General features: G+C 47.7%; 2 protein-coding genes across 17 annotated transcripts in view; one reads left to right on the top strand and one right to left on the bottom strand.

Annotated features, from left to right (window-relative positions):
* LOC100765120 (microtubule-associated protein tau) overlaps positions 1 to 9,318 on the top strand; it is a 95,384-nt gene extending 86,066 nt beyond the window's left edge. For all 8 annotated transcript variants that reach the window (XM_027427897.2, XM_027427901.2, XM_035447225.1 and 5 more), the window contains 3 exons: positions 1,827 to 1,908; positions 3,094 to 3,206; positions 7,306 to 9,318. In XM_027427897.2, the coding sequence (XP_027283698.1) occupies positions 1,827 to 1,908; positions 3,094 to 3,206; positions 7,306 to 7,521 (411 nt within the window). In that variant the 3' untranslated portion in view covers positions 7,522 to 9,318. The remainder of the gene's footprint in view (positions 1 to 1,826; positions 1,909 to 3,093; positions 3,207 to 7,305) is intronic.
* Positions 9,319 to 12,536: 3,218 nt separating this feature from the next.
* Positions 12,537 to 18,393, bottom strand: part of LOC113830688 (KAT8 regulatory NSL complex subunit 1) — a 128,593-nt gene continuing 122,736 nt past the window's right edge. For 5 of the 9 annotated variants that reach the window (XM_035447219.1, XM_035447221.1, XM_035447215.1 and 2 more), the window contains 5 exons: positions 16,834 to 16,955; positions 15,806 to 15,866; positions 15,475 to 15,587; positions 14,555 to 14,807; positions 12,537 to 14,269 (listed from right to left, as the gene is read on the bottom strand). In XM_035447219.1, the coding sequence (XP_035303110.1) occupies positions 14,042 to 14,269; positions 14,555 to 14,807; positions 15,475 to 15,587; positions 15,806 to 15,866; positions 16,834 to 16,955 (777 nt within the window). In that variant the 3' untranslated portion in view covers positions 12,537 to 14,041. The remainder of the gene's footprint in view (positions 14,270 to 14,554; positions 14,808 to 15,474; positions 15,588 to 15,805; positions 15,867 to 16,833; positions 16,956 to 18,393) is intronic. The other 4 variants (XM_035447223.1, XM_035447220.1, XM_035447222.1 and 1 more) reach the window with 1 other exon arrangement.

The following is an 18,393-nucleotide window of genomic DNA, read 5'->3' on the forward strand; positions in this document are numbered from 1 at the left end:
TGCTGCAGAGGGCAGATGCTCCTGCAGGAGAAGTTGGGAGGAGCCAGCTCAGGGCAGCTGTGGTCACATGCTGATTGCCTGCTGATGCTCCAGTGCCCAGGATATCAGGGAACTTCCTAATGTGTGTCAGCCTGTGAATGTAGAATCACATGATAGCCTGGGCTGATCAACAGGGCTGTCTACAGGATGGACCTGTAGAGAAAGCTCTCTTGAAGGTGGGGGCTGGTGGTTATAGCCTCTGGGATTTTGGGTTGCAGGATCCCTGGTCTAGACTGCACATCTGGCTTGCTGCTGGCTCTCTCTAAGATGGAGGGACTTACAGCAGGCTGGCTGCTCCTCCATCTGCACCTCCTGGCTGGGCTGTGTCCTCCTCTCTAGGGCAGCCTCCCCACACCCTGTACATTCCTTTCTCCTCTGGCCATTTCAGGCTTCCATCATCTCTTACCCCTGCCCCACCCTGGTACCGACTCTCAAGCGACTACCTGGGCTAGAGGGAAGGAGGGAGGCTCTGGTTCCTGTAGCATTCCTGTCCCTTCTTGGAGGTCTCTGTCTCCCATGGGCTGCAGAGGGCAGATGCGCCTGCATGGGAGCCAACCCCTTGGCTTTCCCATCATCACCTGCCCCGGAACTCCCACTGTACCCTGGGTCTATCTGCAGAAAGTCCTCGGGACCATCTACTCTTCACCCACCTTACAGGGGCAGGGTGACACCCCAGGACTGACATGTGAGGCCACAGCCCTCCTTTTCCATCAGGTCCATTAGCAAAAAAAGAAACACACACACACATACCCCACAACACAATACAACATACCATCAGCACAGCTATCTATGAAAATGAGAGGGATTTGTCCACTTAGACCTATGTAAAACATCCACCTTGCTTTACTGACTCTCACACACGAGGCCAACCCTCTCCCAGGACAGAAGATGACACTTTCCCTCACTGGAATGACCCCACTCGTGGTCTATATAGGAGACCCATGGGATTTGGAATTAGTTAGTGACCAGCTATCTAACCTATAAGACTAGTTCTGAGAGACTGGCTCCCAGGAGCCCCTTCTACTGGGGTGGCCTCCTCCAGGGTGTCCTCTCAGGAAGCAACTGCCATTCCCCAGAGCAGGCGTCGTTGCTGGGTCACATGAAGGACCTCTTGGGCAGGCAGGTCTCCCTGTGTGTCATGTCTACTCACTCATGCTTGCTGAGACACTAAACCTGTGGTTTCCACTGTGTGCCTGCATCCTTGTTGGTGTTGCTTTGCTTTTTCAGTAGAGGATGAAGTGTGCAGGAGACTGTGTGCCCAGACACCATGTGACTTTTACCCTGAGTCATAGCACTGTCCTGGGTCCTGTTTGCCAACTGGTGGTCAAGGACTGAGGGAGCTCCCTGGATGAAGCACTCCCATCTTGTCGACTCTTCTCTGAGTCCTTTCCAAGGAGATCATCTGGAGGCTGCATAGGCCGTCACTTCTTCCTCCACTGTGTGTGATGGGTCTTTCCTCAGTTAAGGATTTATGTTTATATGCTTAATATCTAAATAGAGATCATGATCACACACAGGGACTAGGCACCCTGCTTTTCCATGAGAGTCTCTTGGGTTTCTGGGATTGAATATGCTCAGGTCCCATAGTTACTTTGTGAGGACCTAGTTTCCTGGGGGACAGGGATTGGCTGGATTTGGGGAGCATATTTTCCTCCCTGGGTGGGGTATATCCAGTAGTTAATGGGAGCCACTGACAAGTGGTCCTTTGGGCTTTGCATTGTGTTACACCCCCTAGTAACATAACCCCCTTCGTTTTCTGTCTCATTCCCACCCCCTCTGACCTGCAGGTGCAAATAGTCTACAAGCCAGTGGACCTGAGCAAGGTGACCTCCAAGTGTGGCTCATTAGGCAACATCCATCACAAACCAGGTAGCCCTTGAGGAAGGAAGGCTTTGGGACAGGAAGGTGCTGGCTAGTCTGGCAGGTGCTTCCTGGAACAGGCTAACCTGAGCATTGAACATTAAATGTGAAGGTGCTGTGTGGCCTGGGAAATGTGACTGTCTCTGCTGGCTCCTGAGCAGGGTGTTTTCAGCCTAGACAAGGGGTGGAGAAAAAGGAGAAGCTGGTCCTAGATTCTATCTTGTGGCTCTCCAGCAAAGTCTGTAAAAGAGGACCAGCCATGGACTGATTGGGCCCCCAAAGGCAAGCTATATGGATGTCTCAGGCTTGTCCCAGCCAGCATGGGGGGACTTCATCAATGGCTATAATGTAAGATCTTTCTGGGCTGCTGTCCTACTCTCATGGTGACTGTTTAAACAAAGCACCCTTCCCAGGAAAGCAGTACAATTCACCTCCCCTCCTGCCACACCCTGGTGTGGTAACCCAAGTCAAAGGGAGAGGAGTAGGGTCTCTCCTCATTGTACATTTTTTTAAATTTATTTATTATGTATACAACATTCTGCTTCCATGTATATCTGCACACCAGAAGAGGGCACCAGATCTCATTATAGATGGTTGTGAGCCACCATGTGGTTGCTAGAATTGAACTAAGGACCTCTGGAAGAGCAGTTGGAGCTCTTAAACTCTGAGCCATCTCTCCAGCCCCTCATTGTACATTTAACATGCAGTACGATTCCAAGGTCTTGAGGGGCTGTGGCTTACAGGATGTTCATATGAAAATCTCCACCGCTGGAAGGCATCCAGTTTAGAACTCAGCATGTCTTCCGCTGGCCAAGCTTCCTGTATCTTTGAACCATTTCAGGAGGAAGATTTTGCAGAGTAAATACCTGATGAGCATCTCGATTAGAGATGGGGCAGGTGATTTGGCACCATTACAAGAGCTCCCTTGTGCCTAATTCTCCTTTTAGATATAGTAGAGCTCTGACAACTCCAAGAAGGTGGGCTGTTCTTGTGATCACTGGCCAGCCTCTGTTGGAGTCAGAATGGGCACATTAGTGAATGTTCCCCTCCAGAAGGGTGATACCTGACCTCTTTTTTTTATCAAGCCTTCAGAAGCCCCAGGCACTTTGCTCTGCAGTCTGTGACCTCATTTAATATATGCTAAGTCCCCCAGATCACAGATGACAAGAGGCTCTTGTGTGGGTTGTGTTCCAGGAGGTGGCCAAGTGGAAGTAAAATCTGAGAAGCTGGATTTCAAGGACAGAGTCCAGTCGAAGATTGGTTCCTTGGATAATATCACCCATGTCCCTGGAGGAGGGAATAAGAAGGTAAAGAGGGACAAATGGGGGGCACATGGGGATATGGGGGTTAATGGAGTGGACAAGGCTGGTCCTAGGGGGTCCCATATGGACTACCTAGAGGTAGATTCTCCCCCTCAGCTCAATGTACCAAGAACAAGGCACCAGACCAAAGGCAGATCTTTTCCACTAATTACTAGAAAGCTAGAGCAAAACAGTGACTCTGGCTGAGGCTGTGGCTCAGCTGGTAGAGTGCTTGCCCAACATGCACAGAGCCCAGGGTTCCATCGCCAGCACTGCATAGACTGGGCATTAAACTGCCATCCCAGATGGAGGTAGGAGGATCAGGAGTTCAAGACCACCCTCAGCTACATATTAAGTTTCAGGTTAGCTTGTGCTACATGAGATTCGCACCAAACAGACAGACGAAACCCAGGGTTCCTGCTGGGCAATGGTGGTGCACACCTTTAATCCCAGCAATTGAGAGGCAGAGGCAGGTGGATCTCTGTGAGTTCGAGACCAGCCTGGTCTACAAGAGCTAGTTCTAGGACAGCCTCCAAAGCCACAGAAAAACCCTGTCTCAAAAAACAAAACAAAACAAAAACAAAACAAAAAACAAAACCCAAAACAACACCACCACCACCAAAAAAACAGGGGTTCTGAAGAGAAGTGTTCACACTGGGGCTGCTGGGCCTCGAATTCCCAGCTGTGTCTGGTCTCCAGGCTGAGGAGAATATGTGCAGGGTATGGGAACACAGAGGTGCGTGGCTCTAAGCAAGCTCCTCTTGCACCTAACACAGGGTGTGACTGTAGGGTTTTTCCTCCAGCATAAACAACCTCCACACCTGCCTGGCCCCATATTGTGGAGGCAGCCTCCTCTGCAGGGTCCTCCCAGCAAATGACTGAACAGAGGGAATGGCCTGGAATCAGACCCAGCCTAGCACGAGAAAGGGTACTTACCCAAGGTGGCTCAGCTGTTTTTCTACTTGGCCTTGTTGGATGGCCCTTGGGATTCCCCTGCCTGGCGAGTCCCCACGGCACCCTGCTTTCTTCTGCAGCCATGTGTCTGCATCTGCTGCTTATATAAAGCCCCTGGTAGTACTATGAAGCATCCGTTGGACTGCTGAAGTGCCCAACACATGGCTGCCATTTCTGTCACACACCACTCAATTGAAATGCAAAGCCTCATACATACTGCTCCCATATGGGGTCTATTGGCCCCCGGGTGCCACAGGGAGTCAGTCACAGGCCTGGTTCCACCTCAGTCTGATTCAGTGGGGCTGCAGCAGACCTGAGCTGGAGATTCCCTGGGTAAGGGAAGTTCTCAACCAGCCTGGGAACTTCTATGCCCTGGATGAAACTCTGGAGCACTAGAAACAGATAGAGGTTATTCCGGGCTACAGAGAATTAGTGCCAGCCTGGGCTACACTTGAGAACGTCTCTTGGAACCAGAAGCAGTTGGGCATAGTGGTGCACGCTTTTAATCCCAGCATTTGCTGAACATTTGGGAGGCGGAGGCAGGTGGATCTCTGAGTTTTCGGGTAGCATGGTCTACAAAGCAAGTTCCAGGACAGTGCGACCACACACACACACACACACACACACACACACATATGCACGCACACACACATGCACACACAAAGGTTTTTAATCAAAGCTTCTCTCAAGTACAGTAGTATAAAAGATCCCTCTTTACCAAAAAGAACAGCATATGCATGCAGCCTAAAGGAAAGGCTGATTTTTCTCTATGCCACCATTCAAGCTCCCAGCAAGGGTCTTTGACCTCAGAAGGTGTGTGGAAATGCAGTGTGTGTGTCACATACTTATGTGCACACATGGCTCAAAGCCTGGGATCTAGAACAAGGTGGAGGCATTTTGTATCCACCCTTTTGATGTAGAGACTGCTATACATGCCTCAGACTGCTTTCTGCTTCCCTTTGGGCTCCTGGCTATAACCCTGTATGTCTGCACCCCCCCCCCACCTATGTGTACATGCATATGCAGGTGAGCCCACCCGTGTACATACATGCGGAGACCAGAGCAGGTTGTCTTCCTCTATCACTGTCCACCTTATTGCCTTGAGACAGGGTCTCTTACTGAACCAGAAGCTTACTGTTTTTGCTAGGCTGGCTACGAGTGAGCTTCCGGGATGTACCTGTGTTCATCCCCAAATGCTCAGGTTACAGGTTACAGGCATGTGCAGACACACTCTGCTTCTTTTACTTAGGTGTAGAGGATTCGACCTCAGGCCTTTGTGTTTGCACAGAAAGCACTCCTACCCACTAAGACATCTCCTCCCCAGGCCTGTGATATCATTTCTTAAGAAGGGCTTCTTGCCGGGCATTGGTGGCACATGCCTTTAATCCCAGCACTCGGGAGGCAGAGGCAGAGGCAGAGGATCTCTGTGAGTTCGAGACCAGCCTGATCTCCAGAGTGAGTTGCCAGGATAGGCTCCAAAGCTACACAGAGAAACCCTGTCTTGAAAAACCAAAAAAAAAAAAAAAAAAAAAAAAAAGAAGGGCTTCCTGGCATCACAACTTCTAGCACCTGGAAATACCTTAATAACCTGTGACAAATGATGTGTGGCTGCTGGCATCAGTGATTCTGATTTTCTCTTTGGTGGCTTCTCCTTCAATTCTGTTAGCAGCAAGTTGGCAATGACCTAAGAAAACACAGAGTCCAGAGCAAGGGCTGTGAAGCAGCAGTACAGCATGTGTTCAGCATGCTTAAGGCTATGGGCTCCATGCCAGCGCAAGTCAATACATACACTTTTAGGATACACATGTAAAATGATGTGTGCAAGGTCACTGAGGGTTATTGCTACTCGGCATTGGTTGTAGTTGCAGAAATATGGGACTCCCTCCACTTCCACCGGCAGGGAGGAGATAGATTTTGTCACAGATGCTGTAATGGTGTAGAATAAGTAGCCATTGGTACAAGAAAGTCCCCTGTGGAATAACAAAGCATTAAGCCTGAACCTTGGTGACACACACCTGTAATCCCAGAAAATGAGAGACGGTCAAGCCTGATGCCCTGAGTTTGTTCCCCAGGCCCCAGATGTTAGGAGGAGAGGATCAACAAGTTGTCCTCTGATCTCCCCACATGCACTGGGGCACATGAACACACACACAGACACACCCACACCCACACCCACACCCACACACGCACGCACGCACGCACGCACGCACACTCGTAAAAAGATTAGATAAACAGCCAGGCGTGGTGGCACACGCCTTTAATCCCGTCACTCGGGAGGCAGAGGCAGGCAGATCTCTGTTGAGTTCGAGGCCAGACTGGTCTACAGAGTGAATTACAAGCAGGCCAGAGCTACATATTGGTATCCTGTCTCAAAGTAAATAGACAGATAAATTAATTAAAAACTAAGTGAGCAAGAATGAAGCAAGTATTAAGTATAAAAAGCAAAGGGCAAAGCCCTCCCATATGCGTTAAAGATACATGTGTTTACTTGCACATGCATGTGTGTTTCTATGTGTGGGCTATTTAAAGGGCATAGAAGCATTGTCACTGTCACTGGGCAGGCAGGTGAGGGATGGACCATGCACAATTATTGCTAGTTGGAAACAATACAAATAAGTAGGGGTGGTGGCTACTGGGGATGCAGGTTAATTAGCAGAGTGCTTGCCTAGCTTACAGGGAGCCCTGGGCCTGACCCTCACCATTACATAAACCGGCTGTGGTGGCATATACCCATGATTCCAGCATTGGGGACAAGAGGGCAGGAAGATCCAAAGTCCAAGGTCCTCATCAGCTGGATAGAGAATTCAAGTCCAGCTGTGCTACTTGAGAGAGCCTGTTTCAAGAATAAATGAATAGCCAGGTGTGGTGGTGAATGCCTTATAGCTCTAGGGAGGCAGAGGCAGGTAGACTCTGAATCCTAGGCCAGCACTGGTCTACAGAGCAAGTTCCAGGACAGCCAGGGCTACACAGAGAAGCCCTACATCAAAATAAAGTAAAATAAAATGAATGAATGAATGAATGAGTGAAATTAATTAATTAATTAATTAATTACAAGAGTGGTTTCCTCCCACCATAGACTCTGGTGTGTAGACAGTCTGGGCTCATCTGTTTTCCACAGGGTAATCGTTCATCTCACCCTAACTTCTTACAGATTGAAACCCACAAGCTGACCTTCCGAGAGAATGCCAAAGCCAAGACAGACCATGGAGCAGAAATTGTGTACAAGTCACCTGTGGTGTCTGGGGACACATCTCCACGTCACCTCAGCAATGTGTCCTCCACGGGCAGCATCAACATGGTGGACTCACCACAGCTTGCCACACTAGCCGATGAAGTGTCCGCTTCTTTGGCCAAGCAGGGTTTGTGATCAGGCCCCTGGGGCGGTCAATAATCGTGGAGAGAAGAGAGAGTGAGAGTGTGGAAAAAAAAAAAAAGAATGATCTGGCCCCTCGCCCTCTGCCCTCCCCGCTGCTCCTCACAGACCGGCTGACCGGCTTGTCACCTAACCTGCTTTTGTGGCTCGGTTTTGGCTCGGGACTTCAAAATCAGTGATGGGAATAAGTAAATTTCATCTTTCCAAATTGATTTGTGGGCTAGTAATAAAATATTTTTAAAGACAAACATGTAAAAACATGGCCAAACCCAACATTTCCTTGGGCAATTGCTATTGACTTTTCCCACCCCCACCCCACCCCATCCCCTTTTTGAGTATTAGAGGGTGAAGGAGGCTCTGGAGGCTACTTCAGGGGAGTTTTGAGGGACTAGGGCAACGGTTTGCCCGAAGCCCCATCCTGGGGGCATCAGGGACAGAGGCAGCAACAAAAGATTTGAAACTTGGTGTGTTCGTGGAGCCGTGGGCAGTTGATCCTAACGTGTGTGGACGTGAAGGGGGGGCTGAGGCAGCGAAGGCTGAGGGATGGGTGGGGTGGGAGTAAAGAGGGGAAGACAGGCTAGGAGAGGGGACACTGGACAAGCAGCCTCAGCTGCCCGCAGCAGTCTTGGATGGATGGCACAGCTGTCTGTTTGGTAAGGCCCTGAGGAGTGCTGTGGGCCTTTGTACCCTTTCTGTAGGGCAGCCTGGGGGAGATGGCACAGTGGGCAGGGGGGAAGGTAGGCCGGAAGGTTGTCCATTGGTTCTCTGAAGGCTAACTTTTGACATCACAGGGCACTGGCTTCTTCCTCCTCTCTGCAGGGTGGGAGTCCTGAGCTGAGGGGCTTCACTCTCCTCACAGAAAAACCTGCTTTACTGAGTTCTGAAGTTTGGAACTGCAGCCATGATCCAGGCCACTTCATAGACTTGGGACTTTAGGGCTAACCAGTTCTTTGTAAGGATTGTGCCTCTTGGGGGACACCTGCCTGTTCTCAAACCTGGTCCTTGGGCACTTGTGCATTGTGAGGGATGCGGGGGGGCGGGGGGAGGGTATTCTGGGATGAGGGTCCCAGGCCTCCCATCCCTCCCGAAGCCACTGTGGCCCCTCTACCTGTCCTATCACAGCCACACGTCTGCCATGAGAGTCAGTCACTGCTGTTCTCACATCATGTCTCACTGTCCTGAGTGCTCAGCCTCCTCCGGTCCCCCACCCTGTCCCCTGGGTAGATGAGGGTAATGCCTGCTCTACACTAAGAAGTGGAGTCCTAAGAAGGCAAGGATTTGGGGCTCAGTCTCTAGTCCTATGTTCCATGAATCCAACCAGTGTGCCTGGCGATGACCCTGGACACTTCTGTCTGCTTTTTTTCAACTTTCAATAGTGGTTGCCTCCTAGGCCTGTTGAGCTGCAGGCAGCAAGTCAGGTGCCATGTGCAAGTCAGTAGCAATGTGCTGGCACTATCCTGAGCAGGGCAGGGCCACACTCCCCCCACCTTTCGCTTCCACCCCAACTTGTTGATTGCTAGCCTCCCAGAGCCCAGCCACCATTGAGTCCCATGCACGTAATCAGCCCTTCATACCCCATTTTGGGGAACATATCCCCTGGAAATGTTTTCTTCGAGTCGCCATGGAAGCGGTGCTGCCTGCCCTGCTGGAGCGGCCAGACATCTCCATGGATAGAGCCCTTTCCTCCCTGTCTCCACCTTGTTGCGTTGTAGTTGGATTTGTCCGTTTGTCTGGGTTCACCAGAGTGACTATGATAGTGAGAAGAAAAGAAAAAAAAAAAAAAAAAAAAAAGGACGCATGTATCTTGAAATACTTGTCAAAAGGTTCTAACTCACCACCAGGGATGGAGGTCCTGGGTCTGTCTTGTCTCCCCTGGGATTCTGCTCCAGGCCAGTGCAGTGCCTCCCTGCCAGGACATGTTTTGAAGGGGACCTCATAGGCAAAGGATTGTGACATTGGAGGTCTCTTAGCTGTCAAGGCCTGAAGCACAGGACCAGCCAGATCTAGAGGCTAGACAGCAGGCTCCACCTGTCAGGGAGAGCTTCCGGCTGGCCTGTTACGCAGAGTGAAGATGGTCCTCTCTAATCACAGCCTCAAGTTCCACAGCAGCCCTGAAAGACGGTCTAATAACTACTGCATCACATGGAAAAAAGGTTATCAATGCCAGCTGGGAGAACTGTGGCCCTAGAAATCCCATGACTCTCCAGAAGACATCCCTGGGCCCTCTCCAGCCTCGGCTGCCTCACCACAGGGGTTGGGATGGACTGCCCCACTGAGGAAGGGGACATCTTAGGAGACTCCCTGGGTTTCCAAGGTGTCTGCCCATGGACCTCAAATGAGCATCTCATACAGCTGCAGGGAGGAGGTCTAAGGAGAAGCTTAGGAACCTCTGGCCCAGTTCTGTCACTTTTGACTTGGGTACAGATAAGGACAATGTGGAAGTAGCCAACCCTTCCCATTAAAGAACTGTGCACCCAGAACTACATATGGTGAGGTTCCCCACGGCTGATGGACTTCAACCATCCTTAGAAATGGAAGGTCCGATGGAGAAGAAGGAAGTGTGGTTTGAAGGTCTGTGGTTCCTTATCATGGCTATCTATTCTTACACCCATTTTTTTTTTTTTTTTACCCAGCCTACAGCTCCTGTCCTTGAATGGGGGCACTCTGCCATATCTCTTGTAGGGTGGTCAGCCCCCAAATCATGATTTGATCAGGTCAGTGCTGATAGGCAGTTTACGAAGAGATTCTGGCTTGTGACTTCAGTGAGGACAATCCCCCAGGGGCCTAGCACCTGTCCTTTCTATGCCTCCCCACTCTTTGGGTGGGCTAGATAGGGTAAACCATATGCCTGGTTCCTCCAAGCCCTTAATTCACTTTATCAATAGTTCTATTTAAATTGACTTCAATGGTAAGACTGTATCCTGTTTGAGATTGCTTGTGCTGTGGGGGGAGGGGAGGAGGAACATGTTAAGATAGTTCACATGGGCAAAGGGAAGCCTTGGAGTGTAGCCACCTGTAACCTTGTTCATGATTTTGACCACTTGCTAGAGGAGATGAGCCACGAGGCTTTAGTCTGGAGGCTTGGCTGTCCCATTGACAGGTTTTCCCAAGGCAGAGGCAGCCTGCTGGTTCTCTGCCTTCCCAGCCAGGTATAGTTCCCAGGTTTGTGTAAGACTCTATGAACTACTCTTGCCTGCTGCCTTCTTGTGGCACCCAGAGCCTTCATTAAAACCCTGGCTTCCTTCCCTCTAAGCCATTGGCATATCAATGTCACCTAGCCTACTAGTATACTACTAGCAGTGGCCAAGACCTCTTCCTTGACTCTAGTCTGTTCTCCAGAAAAATAAATGGGGATAAGGGGAGAGGTGGTGACCAACTATAGGTCCATGGCTTTATGAGCCTTCACACTTCTCTCTGGCTTCTGGAAGGGTTATTACTTTGGGCAGTATCTCAGTCTCACCCTCCTGACGGATTGGAGCCTGTGCAGTTACTGTGCTGGTATGATCTCCAGTGCTTCTGAGTCCCATGATTTCTTTGCCGATTTTGAGGGTGGGGGTGGGGGTGGGACAACACATGGAATCATTTTAGCTTAGCTTCCTGTCTGTGAATGTCCATATAGTGTATTGTGTTTTAACAAACGATTTACACTGACTGTTGCTGTAAAAGTGAATTTGGAAATAAAGTTATTACTCTGATTAAACAAAAATCTCTGTTCATGAATTCCAAGCACAAGAAAACAATAGTTTATAAATTCTTTTCCATGCTTAGAAAATTCAGAACAGGAAATGAAACTAAAAGCCAGACACTGGAGTTAAGGGGTCCTGAATGCAGAGTACTGACTGCCTGGTTCATGTTTACATCCTACTGTTGGCAAACTCCCCTCAGACAATCAGTACTCTCTGGCTGAACTCACAAGGCTACATTCAAGAATTCCCAAGGTCTGTGCCAGTTCATCTGAACTCAAGAAGTTTGGAGGTGGGGTATATGAGATCGTAAGTGGAGGGGCCTGGAGCTGAAGCAAACTTGAAAGCTCAAGCTGCAAATCCAGCATGCATACACATGTACTGCAGCCCTTATACCTTGTAACTTTACTACAGATCAGGTATCTGCTAGGAAGGAATAGGGCAGCTTCTTGCTTGCAGCATCTTGAAGGAAAACAAAACAAGCAACCTCTTTGTTTTTTTTTTTTTGAAACAGCCTTGAGCCTCCTGAGTACTGGGATTATAGGGGTACACTATGCTGTTAATGAGGTGCAGGGCCTTATGCATGCTTAGACAAGCACTCTACCAACTAAGCAATATCCCATTCTTCCTCAGCCCCAATTTTGTACTGAATGCTGTAACATGTGGCCAGAGGCCCACCTTGGGTGTCTGTATTTCTTGATACGTTACTCTCCTGCACACCATACGTTACTCTCCTGCATGTGCCATGCTGACTTCCTTGTTGCTAGGGATTCTTGGGTCCCAGTCTCCCATCTCACATAGGAACACTGGGGTTACAGATTCCTGGCTTTATATTCGAACTCAGGATCTCATACTGTGCATTTCATTCACTGAGCCATCTCCCTTACTCTGAGTTCTTTGGTAGTGTGTCAGGGTCATGATAATTCTTAGATTTCCAATCTTAAAATATTTGTCTTCAAGCTGGGCGTTGGTGATGCACACCTTTAATCCCAGCACTTGGGAGGCAGAAGGCAGCCTGGTCTACAGAGTGAGTGCCAGTATAGGCTCCAAAGCTACACAAAGAAACCAAAAACAAAAATATTTGTCTTCACAGTTCACCATTAAAGAGAAATTTGAAATTCTATACTGCTTAACCTCTTAGAGAAAGAATGACGCCTGGGAATGAGTCGGTTGCTTCACTCAAGAGCATGACATTCCTTACTTTAGTAAAACACCCTTCACAACACCTACCCAGCAAGTCTCCTAACCCGAGAGAATGCTGGGGCTGCCACCTTTGCCAGACACACACAGTACATCCAGCATATCAAGAAAAGTATAACACACGACTTTCTGTATCTTTTTTTTTTATTATTTTTTTCATTTTTCCTTCCTTTTTTTTTTAAGCACTAGTCTGTGCTTTGCGAACAGAATCAAGACATTAACAAAGATCAGCTTCTCTGAAGAAAAGCATTTCTATAGAACAAAGACAGCTACATGTTCGCTGCCATTACACAGCTCAAAGCAGGAAAAGAAAATATTTACAAAATACAAGTTTTTTTAAATTTTTGTCTTTTTTGTTTTTTTTTTACAATGCTAAAAGGGTTATTCAGAATTTTCAACCTTATAAATAGAAGAAGCACTTTATGCATAGGGATATGGTGCATTATTGTTGTTTAAAGAAACAATGACAAACCTTTTAACTTGCAAACAGAAAAAAAAAATCACTAATGTTGAAAATTGTGAAAAAACCCCAACCATTAAGCAGTCTGCCTATTATTTTTGTATGATTATAAAATGGCAGAAAAAGAAAATTCCTTTCCCCCTCCCCTTTTTTGGTGATGTGATTATACATGAGACAGGCACAAGGCTAACAGGAGGTTGGTGGGGAACAATGGAAACCACAGCTAGGACCAGACAGTGTTCCACAGGCAAGGGGAGCGGAGAAGAGGGAGAGTCTAAGTGACTGTCTGATGGGGACATGAAAGAAACATGACATGTGAACTACTCAGTGAAAACATGATACAGAAGTGATGCTGTGTACTCCACAGACTTCCTAGTTTGTAGGGGAGAGGGAATGGGTTAAGCAGTCCAAACCCTATCGTCATAGATGCTAGGAGTGGAAGGACTAATGTGTCTGTGTGCATGGGTGGGAGAGGAAGACAGGGAAGGGTAGAATAGGGTGACCTGAGCAGCTGCAGCAGGGTACTGCATTCAAGGAGCCAAGACGGATAACCAAATGCAGATGAAACTGAAAACAGGTTTTCAAGGTCCAGGTGACAGGAAGCTAGCTGTACTGCTGGCCCAAAGTTCATTAAGAAGAACTGGCCAACAGAACAAAGAAGCTGGCTAGACAGGTGTTCCAGCACATAAGACCAAGGAAGGAGGGGGTGCCCAGCTGGGGCTAAGCCAAGCCAAGCCTCAGATGGGTGGGAAAGGTAAGAGCCCAGACTGCTCTTGCTCTATCCCAACCTAACCTAAGGAGGCTGTGCTGACCTGGAGCTTTCCACCTGCTGCCATCTGGCTGGTCCACCCTACCCCACAGGTGCAAGGGAGAGGGTGATCATCTAACATTGGGAAGTCCAGTGATCCAACAGTGCAGAGGATATGCAGGACCAGGCCAACAGGGTCTCTTCCTGAACTTGTCTGTCAATTGGAGGAAGTGCTCAGGTGTGACATGAAAACAAAACAAGAAAACAGAAACAACAAAACCAAACCAACCAAAGGAGGATCTAAATTCCTTAAATTCACTAAAAACTGTGAAAATTCCAGCATATGATGTTTGAATATCAAACGCAGAGATTTCTGAAGCTTTAATGCCAATAAGTAGTGAGTCTGTATAGTCTCAATTCTGTTCATCTGTGAGTTGGGCGCTGAGCTGCAACTGTTGCTGCCAGATGCCGACTCTTGAGAGGGACAACAGGAGGTGAGGTGGGTGCCACCTCTGTCTCCCGGCCAGTCTTGCTGCCTGAGGTGCGGCGAGTGCAGCGGGCTGCTATGTCCTGTGCATCCAGCTGCTCCTCACATTCTGCCTGGGGACTGTAAGCCAGAGGGAAGGTCCGCCGCTCCCATGGTTGGACAGACTGTGGACAGACAAGATGATCTTGTCATGTGATGGTGATGATGACCTAGTTTCAGCTCATTTCCTGTGCAAGGCCCTGCCCTCAAACTTGAGACCCAGTGTCAGTAACCAGTCTGCCTACTATTATTGGGAGAAGTTTAAGAAGATCCCTCCCAAGGTGGGTACCCTTTGAACAATGACCAGCACACTTCCACTGCACTTCACAAAAGTGGAGAGGAAAGCTCTGTCCTCAGTGTATCCTGCGTCCTCTCATACCCTCTTCCCATTTAAAGGAGACACTCCTCACCTGCTCATCTAGCCCCAGCTCTGGTGTGGAGCAACGGGTGTCTTCATTGGCCAAGTGTCGCAAACTGTCCCGAGCCACAGGGGTGAGGGGGGCTGAGTGCAGTTCTGGGCTAATGGGACTCCTAGGAGATTGACCGTGGGAGAATTCTGACAGAGAGTGGCTACTACTGACATCAGGAGAGGCAGGCTGTGGAGTGGAGGGGTTGGCACTGCCCAACTGTGGGGTAGTCCGGCCGTCTGATGATCTGTAAGACCTATGAACCAAGGAATACACAAATAAGTGAGAACCTGGTTTCATGGACATTTTTCTGTTACTTTCTAGGGGGTAGTAAGAGGAGGAGTTAGGAAAAAAACATTTACACCAAAGCAGTTAATTCGAACTGACAGCAATGATATTCTAAGATCCATTAATTTCACTTGCTCCCACTACAGGAAGGTATTAAACATGACAGCTAAGAGCTGTGAGTAGCTATGAGCCCAAGACAAAGCCCTGTCTAGTAAATTTACAATAAGAAAATTTGAAAACAAGTCAAAAGAAAAATAGGTGGTCTCCTGCCACTGGAGGGGGGGGGTAATTAGGGAGGGGGGGAGGGGAGATTGATTAATGAGCACAAGCACCATGGTGCAGAATAAGGCATGGAGGTAAAAGGACAACTCTTCGATAACAGTCCCTTCCTTCCACTTTAGGTTTCAGTGATTGAACTGCGGTTCATCTGACTTGGAGGGCAAACACTTTCAACCCACTGGGCATTCTAAAGTTAAGATTGCAAAACCAGTCCTCATCAAAAACAGGATCAACTGTGAGGCCTTCTAAACTCTCCCTGGTTAAATCATCACCACAACCAATACTATAACCATACTTTCCCTGGCTACTCCCCTCCCCCCCCCAATAGATTCTGGGAATCTTTGCCTGCCCATTACCTGCTGCCCCGACGCTGGGGTGGCACACTTGTGGTCCACAGCCACCTTGCCCTCTCCATTTCCTCACATTTGGCATGCAGGGCGGCAAAGGCTGCATCAGATAGGTCCTCGATCTGCAACAGACCAGTTTCATTGATCTCTCTGTACCCCCAGAAGCTAAGGTTATGAATTGGCAGAATAATTCTAGAACCCATCTCACCCGGTTGCAGATGCTTCTAGTCAAGAGAAAGAATACAATGAACTCAAATTCAACACCCCTATGTCTTAAGACATTTTGTGTGCTTGTACCCATGATTGGTGAATGTGCGTTCCTCTAAGAATAACTACGTATTACCTCCTCATTCTCTTCATCAGGACTCCCCTTCAGAGACTGAAGATCAACCTCTCGCCAGCTGCAAAACCCAGGAAGAATTAAAAAAAAAAAAAAAAAGAAAGAAAGAAAATCATGGGATTGTAGGCAGGCTATGAATCTCCTGCTTCTAGATGAAGCCCCACATGCAAATACCCCAAAAGGCCAGAAACAGAAGCAGAAAATTGAGCTTGGAATTGAGGCTGGTAAGACTGTCATACTCAAGTAAAATTTTAACTGTGTAACTGAATCAGTCGATTGGTACCATATAGGATATACCAGCCAATCTTCTAACTGGTCTCTAGAGGTTGGAAATAAAGATTTCTTGTGAGTTTGATGACAGCCTGGTCTACCAAAGCAAGTTCTAGGACACCCAGGACTGTTACACAAAGAAACTCTGCCTCAAAACACCAAAAGAAATCTAGTTTGATATTGAGATAACACACTCAGTATTGTGTAACTTGCCAGGTTGTGATCTTGAGTTGGTGGACTCATACAATGACATAAGAGAAGCTAACAGAAATAATTCCACTCCTATAAAGCACCCACCTGCCCTGCTCCACTAACTCCCCAACCCTCTTATTTGCTTTTGCATTTTTGAAACAATTTACTACACAGTCCAAGCTAGCCACAAATCCATGTCAATTCACCAGCCTCAGTCACCCAATTGCTAAGACTGTAGATATGAACCATCCATGCCTGACTAGAAGCAACCACATATGTATGGTTCAATGCTGACCCTGAACCTGGCAATGACTGTCTAGCTTCTGCCCCTAAAGTATGGAATTACAGGCATGTCTGTTGGCCCCCCTTTTTACTGTTGTTTTTGAAGACCCATAGCCCACTGTTTACTCTGGGGAGCTGGGATTACAAGTGTGAACTCATGTCTAACCCCATACTCTTCTTTGAAAAAGAAAACAACTCAGGGATAGGGACTGCTTGGCTAGAAGAGAAAAAGGATATAGGACAATAGAAGAGAGGGAAAGGAGCTGATAAAGTAGGGCTTCTACCTGGGAGTAAGGATTTCTTTGTATTGTAGTTTCTCCACACGAGTTGTTGCAGCAACAGACATTGGGATGACAATGTTATTAATATCGAATGAACTCTCTCCCCTCCTCCTCCTCACTGGCTGCTGTAAGACAAAAGTTTAAGTTTTAAGGGAAGTTCAATGTTACAAATTTAAAATCAGTCATAGGGCAGGATGACCATGCACACAGGTCCTGGGGTAGCAGTGGCCAACAAAGCATCAGTATATATCTGAACTGATTGTTTCTGGCAGCAGAGTTCTTGTGGGGGTGGGGAAAACCAGGTGCTGGCCCCAAGGAGGCTCCCTTTAGAATTGCTAGATTTTTTTTAGATGGGCGTCCTAGATCTAGAGCCAATGTGGGGGTTTCTATTCCTTCTTTCTAACACTCTTCTTTAAACTCCTAAAATACCTGTTTCAGAGCTGGAGAAATTGCTCTGTGGTTAAGAGCACTGGTTGTTCTTAGAGAGGACCAGGGTTTAGTTTCTAGCACCAACATAGTGGCTTACAACTGTCTGTAACCCCAGTTTAGGGAGATCACATCCTTTTCTGACCTCTGCAGCCATAAGGTGTACATGTGGTGCACATACATGCAGGCAAAACACACACACACACATACACACACAATCTGTTTTACCCTTCTCCTTTGTCAACAACTTTGGCTCTAAAACACAATGTTTAGATTTAGTGGTGACTAGTTAAAAGAGGCTCAAAGGGCAGGTCCACCTCAACAAACCATCTTACCTTAGCTGCCATGAAAATACTTTCCTCTTGAGGATCTCAACTCTTCAGCTAAGTCTGTACCAACCACCTTCTCAGCCCTCACATAACTCTCATCTTTCTATTATTTTTGGGGAAAGAGAAGAGTGGAAGGAAACTGAAAAAAAAAGGACTTGTTTATAGCTTCCATCCCCTCTCCCGAAAAAAGAAATGTGTTCCACAGTAAATGTCCACAGTTTAATGTCCACAGGGGACAGTAAACCTTCGGGGAAATAACTTTCAAGTGTCCAATAAAAAAGCAGAGTTGGGTATCTATGGTAGATAGGACACTAATATGAATAAAGCCAGGTGTTGTGCTGTAGATCTTTAATCCCAGCACTTGGGAAACAGATGTAGGCAGATCTCTGTGAGTTTAAGTTTAGCCTGGTCTACACAGCAAATTCTAGGACAGCCAGAGCTACATAGAGAGATCCTGTCTCAAAAAGCCAGACAGAAATGAATAAAGCAAAGAGTCTAATGATCAAATCTCCTAGACAGAAGAAAAACTCTTAGCTGCTTCTGTCCAGAGAGCAAATACCTTCTCCTGAAACAGCCTGTTAACTGAGCTATGAGGGGCCATAGGGAAACAGTGGGATGACAAACATGCTGTCATGGCAACAATATAGCTGGAAACACCCAAGAGGCTGCATTCATACCCAAACCAAGTGTGGTCAGCCCACAAGGGAGGGGTAAGGAAGATGAATTACTAGCTCTAACCAACTATTATATCTCCTTGGAAGGTAAGCTAATTTATTCATTCCATCATCTTTTTTTTTTTTTTTTTTTG

Source organism: Cricetulus griseus, chromosome 7 (assembly GCF_003668045.3).
Source record: "Cricetulus griseus strain 17A/GY chromosome 7, alternate assembly CriGri-PICRH-1.0, whole genome shotgun sequence".
In the NCBI taxonomy this organism is placed as follows: Eukaryota; Metazoa; Chordata; class Mammalia; order Rodentia; family Cricetidae; genus Cricetulus; species Cricetulus griseus.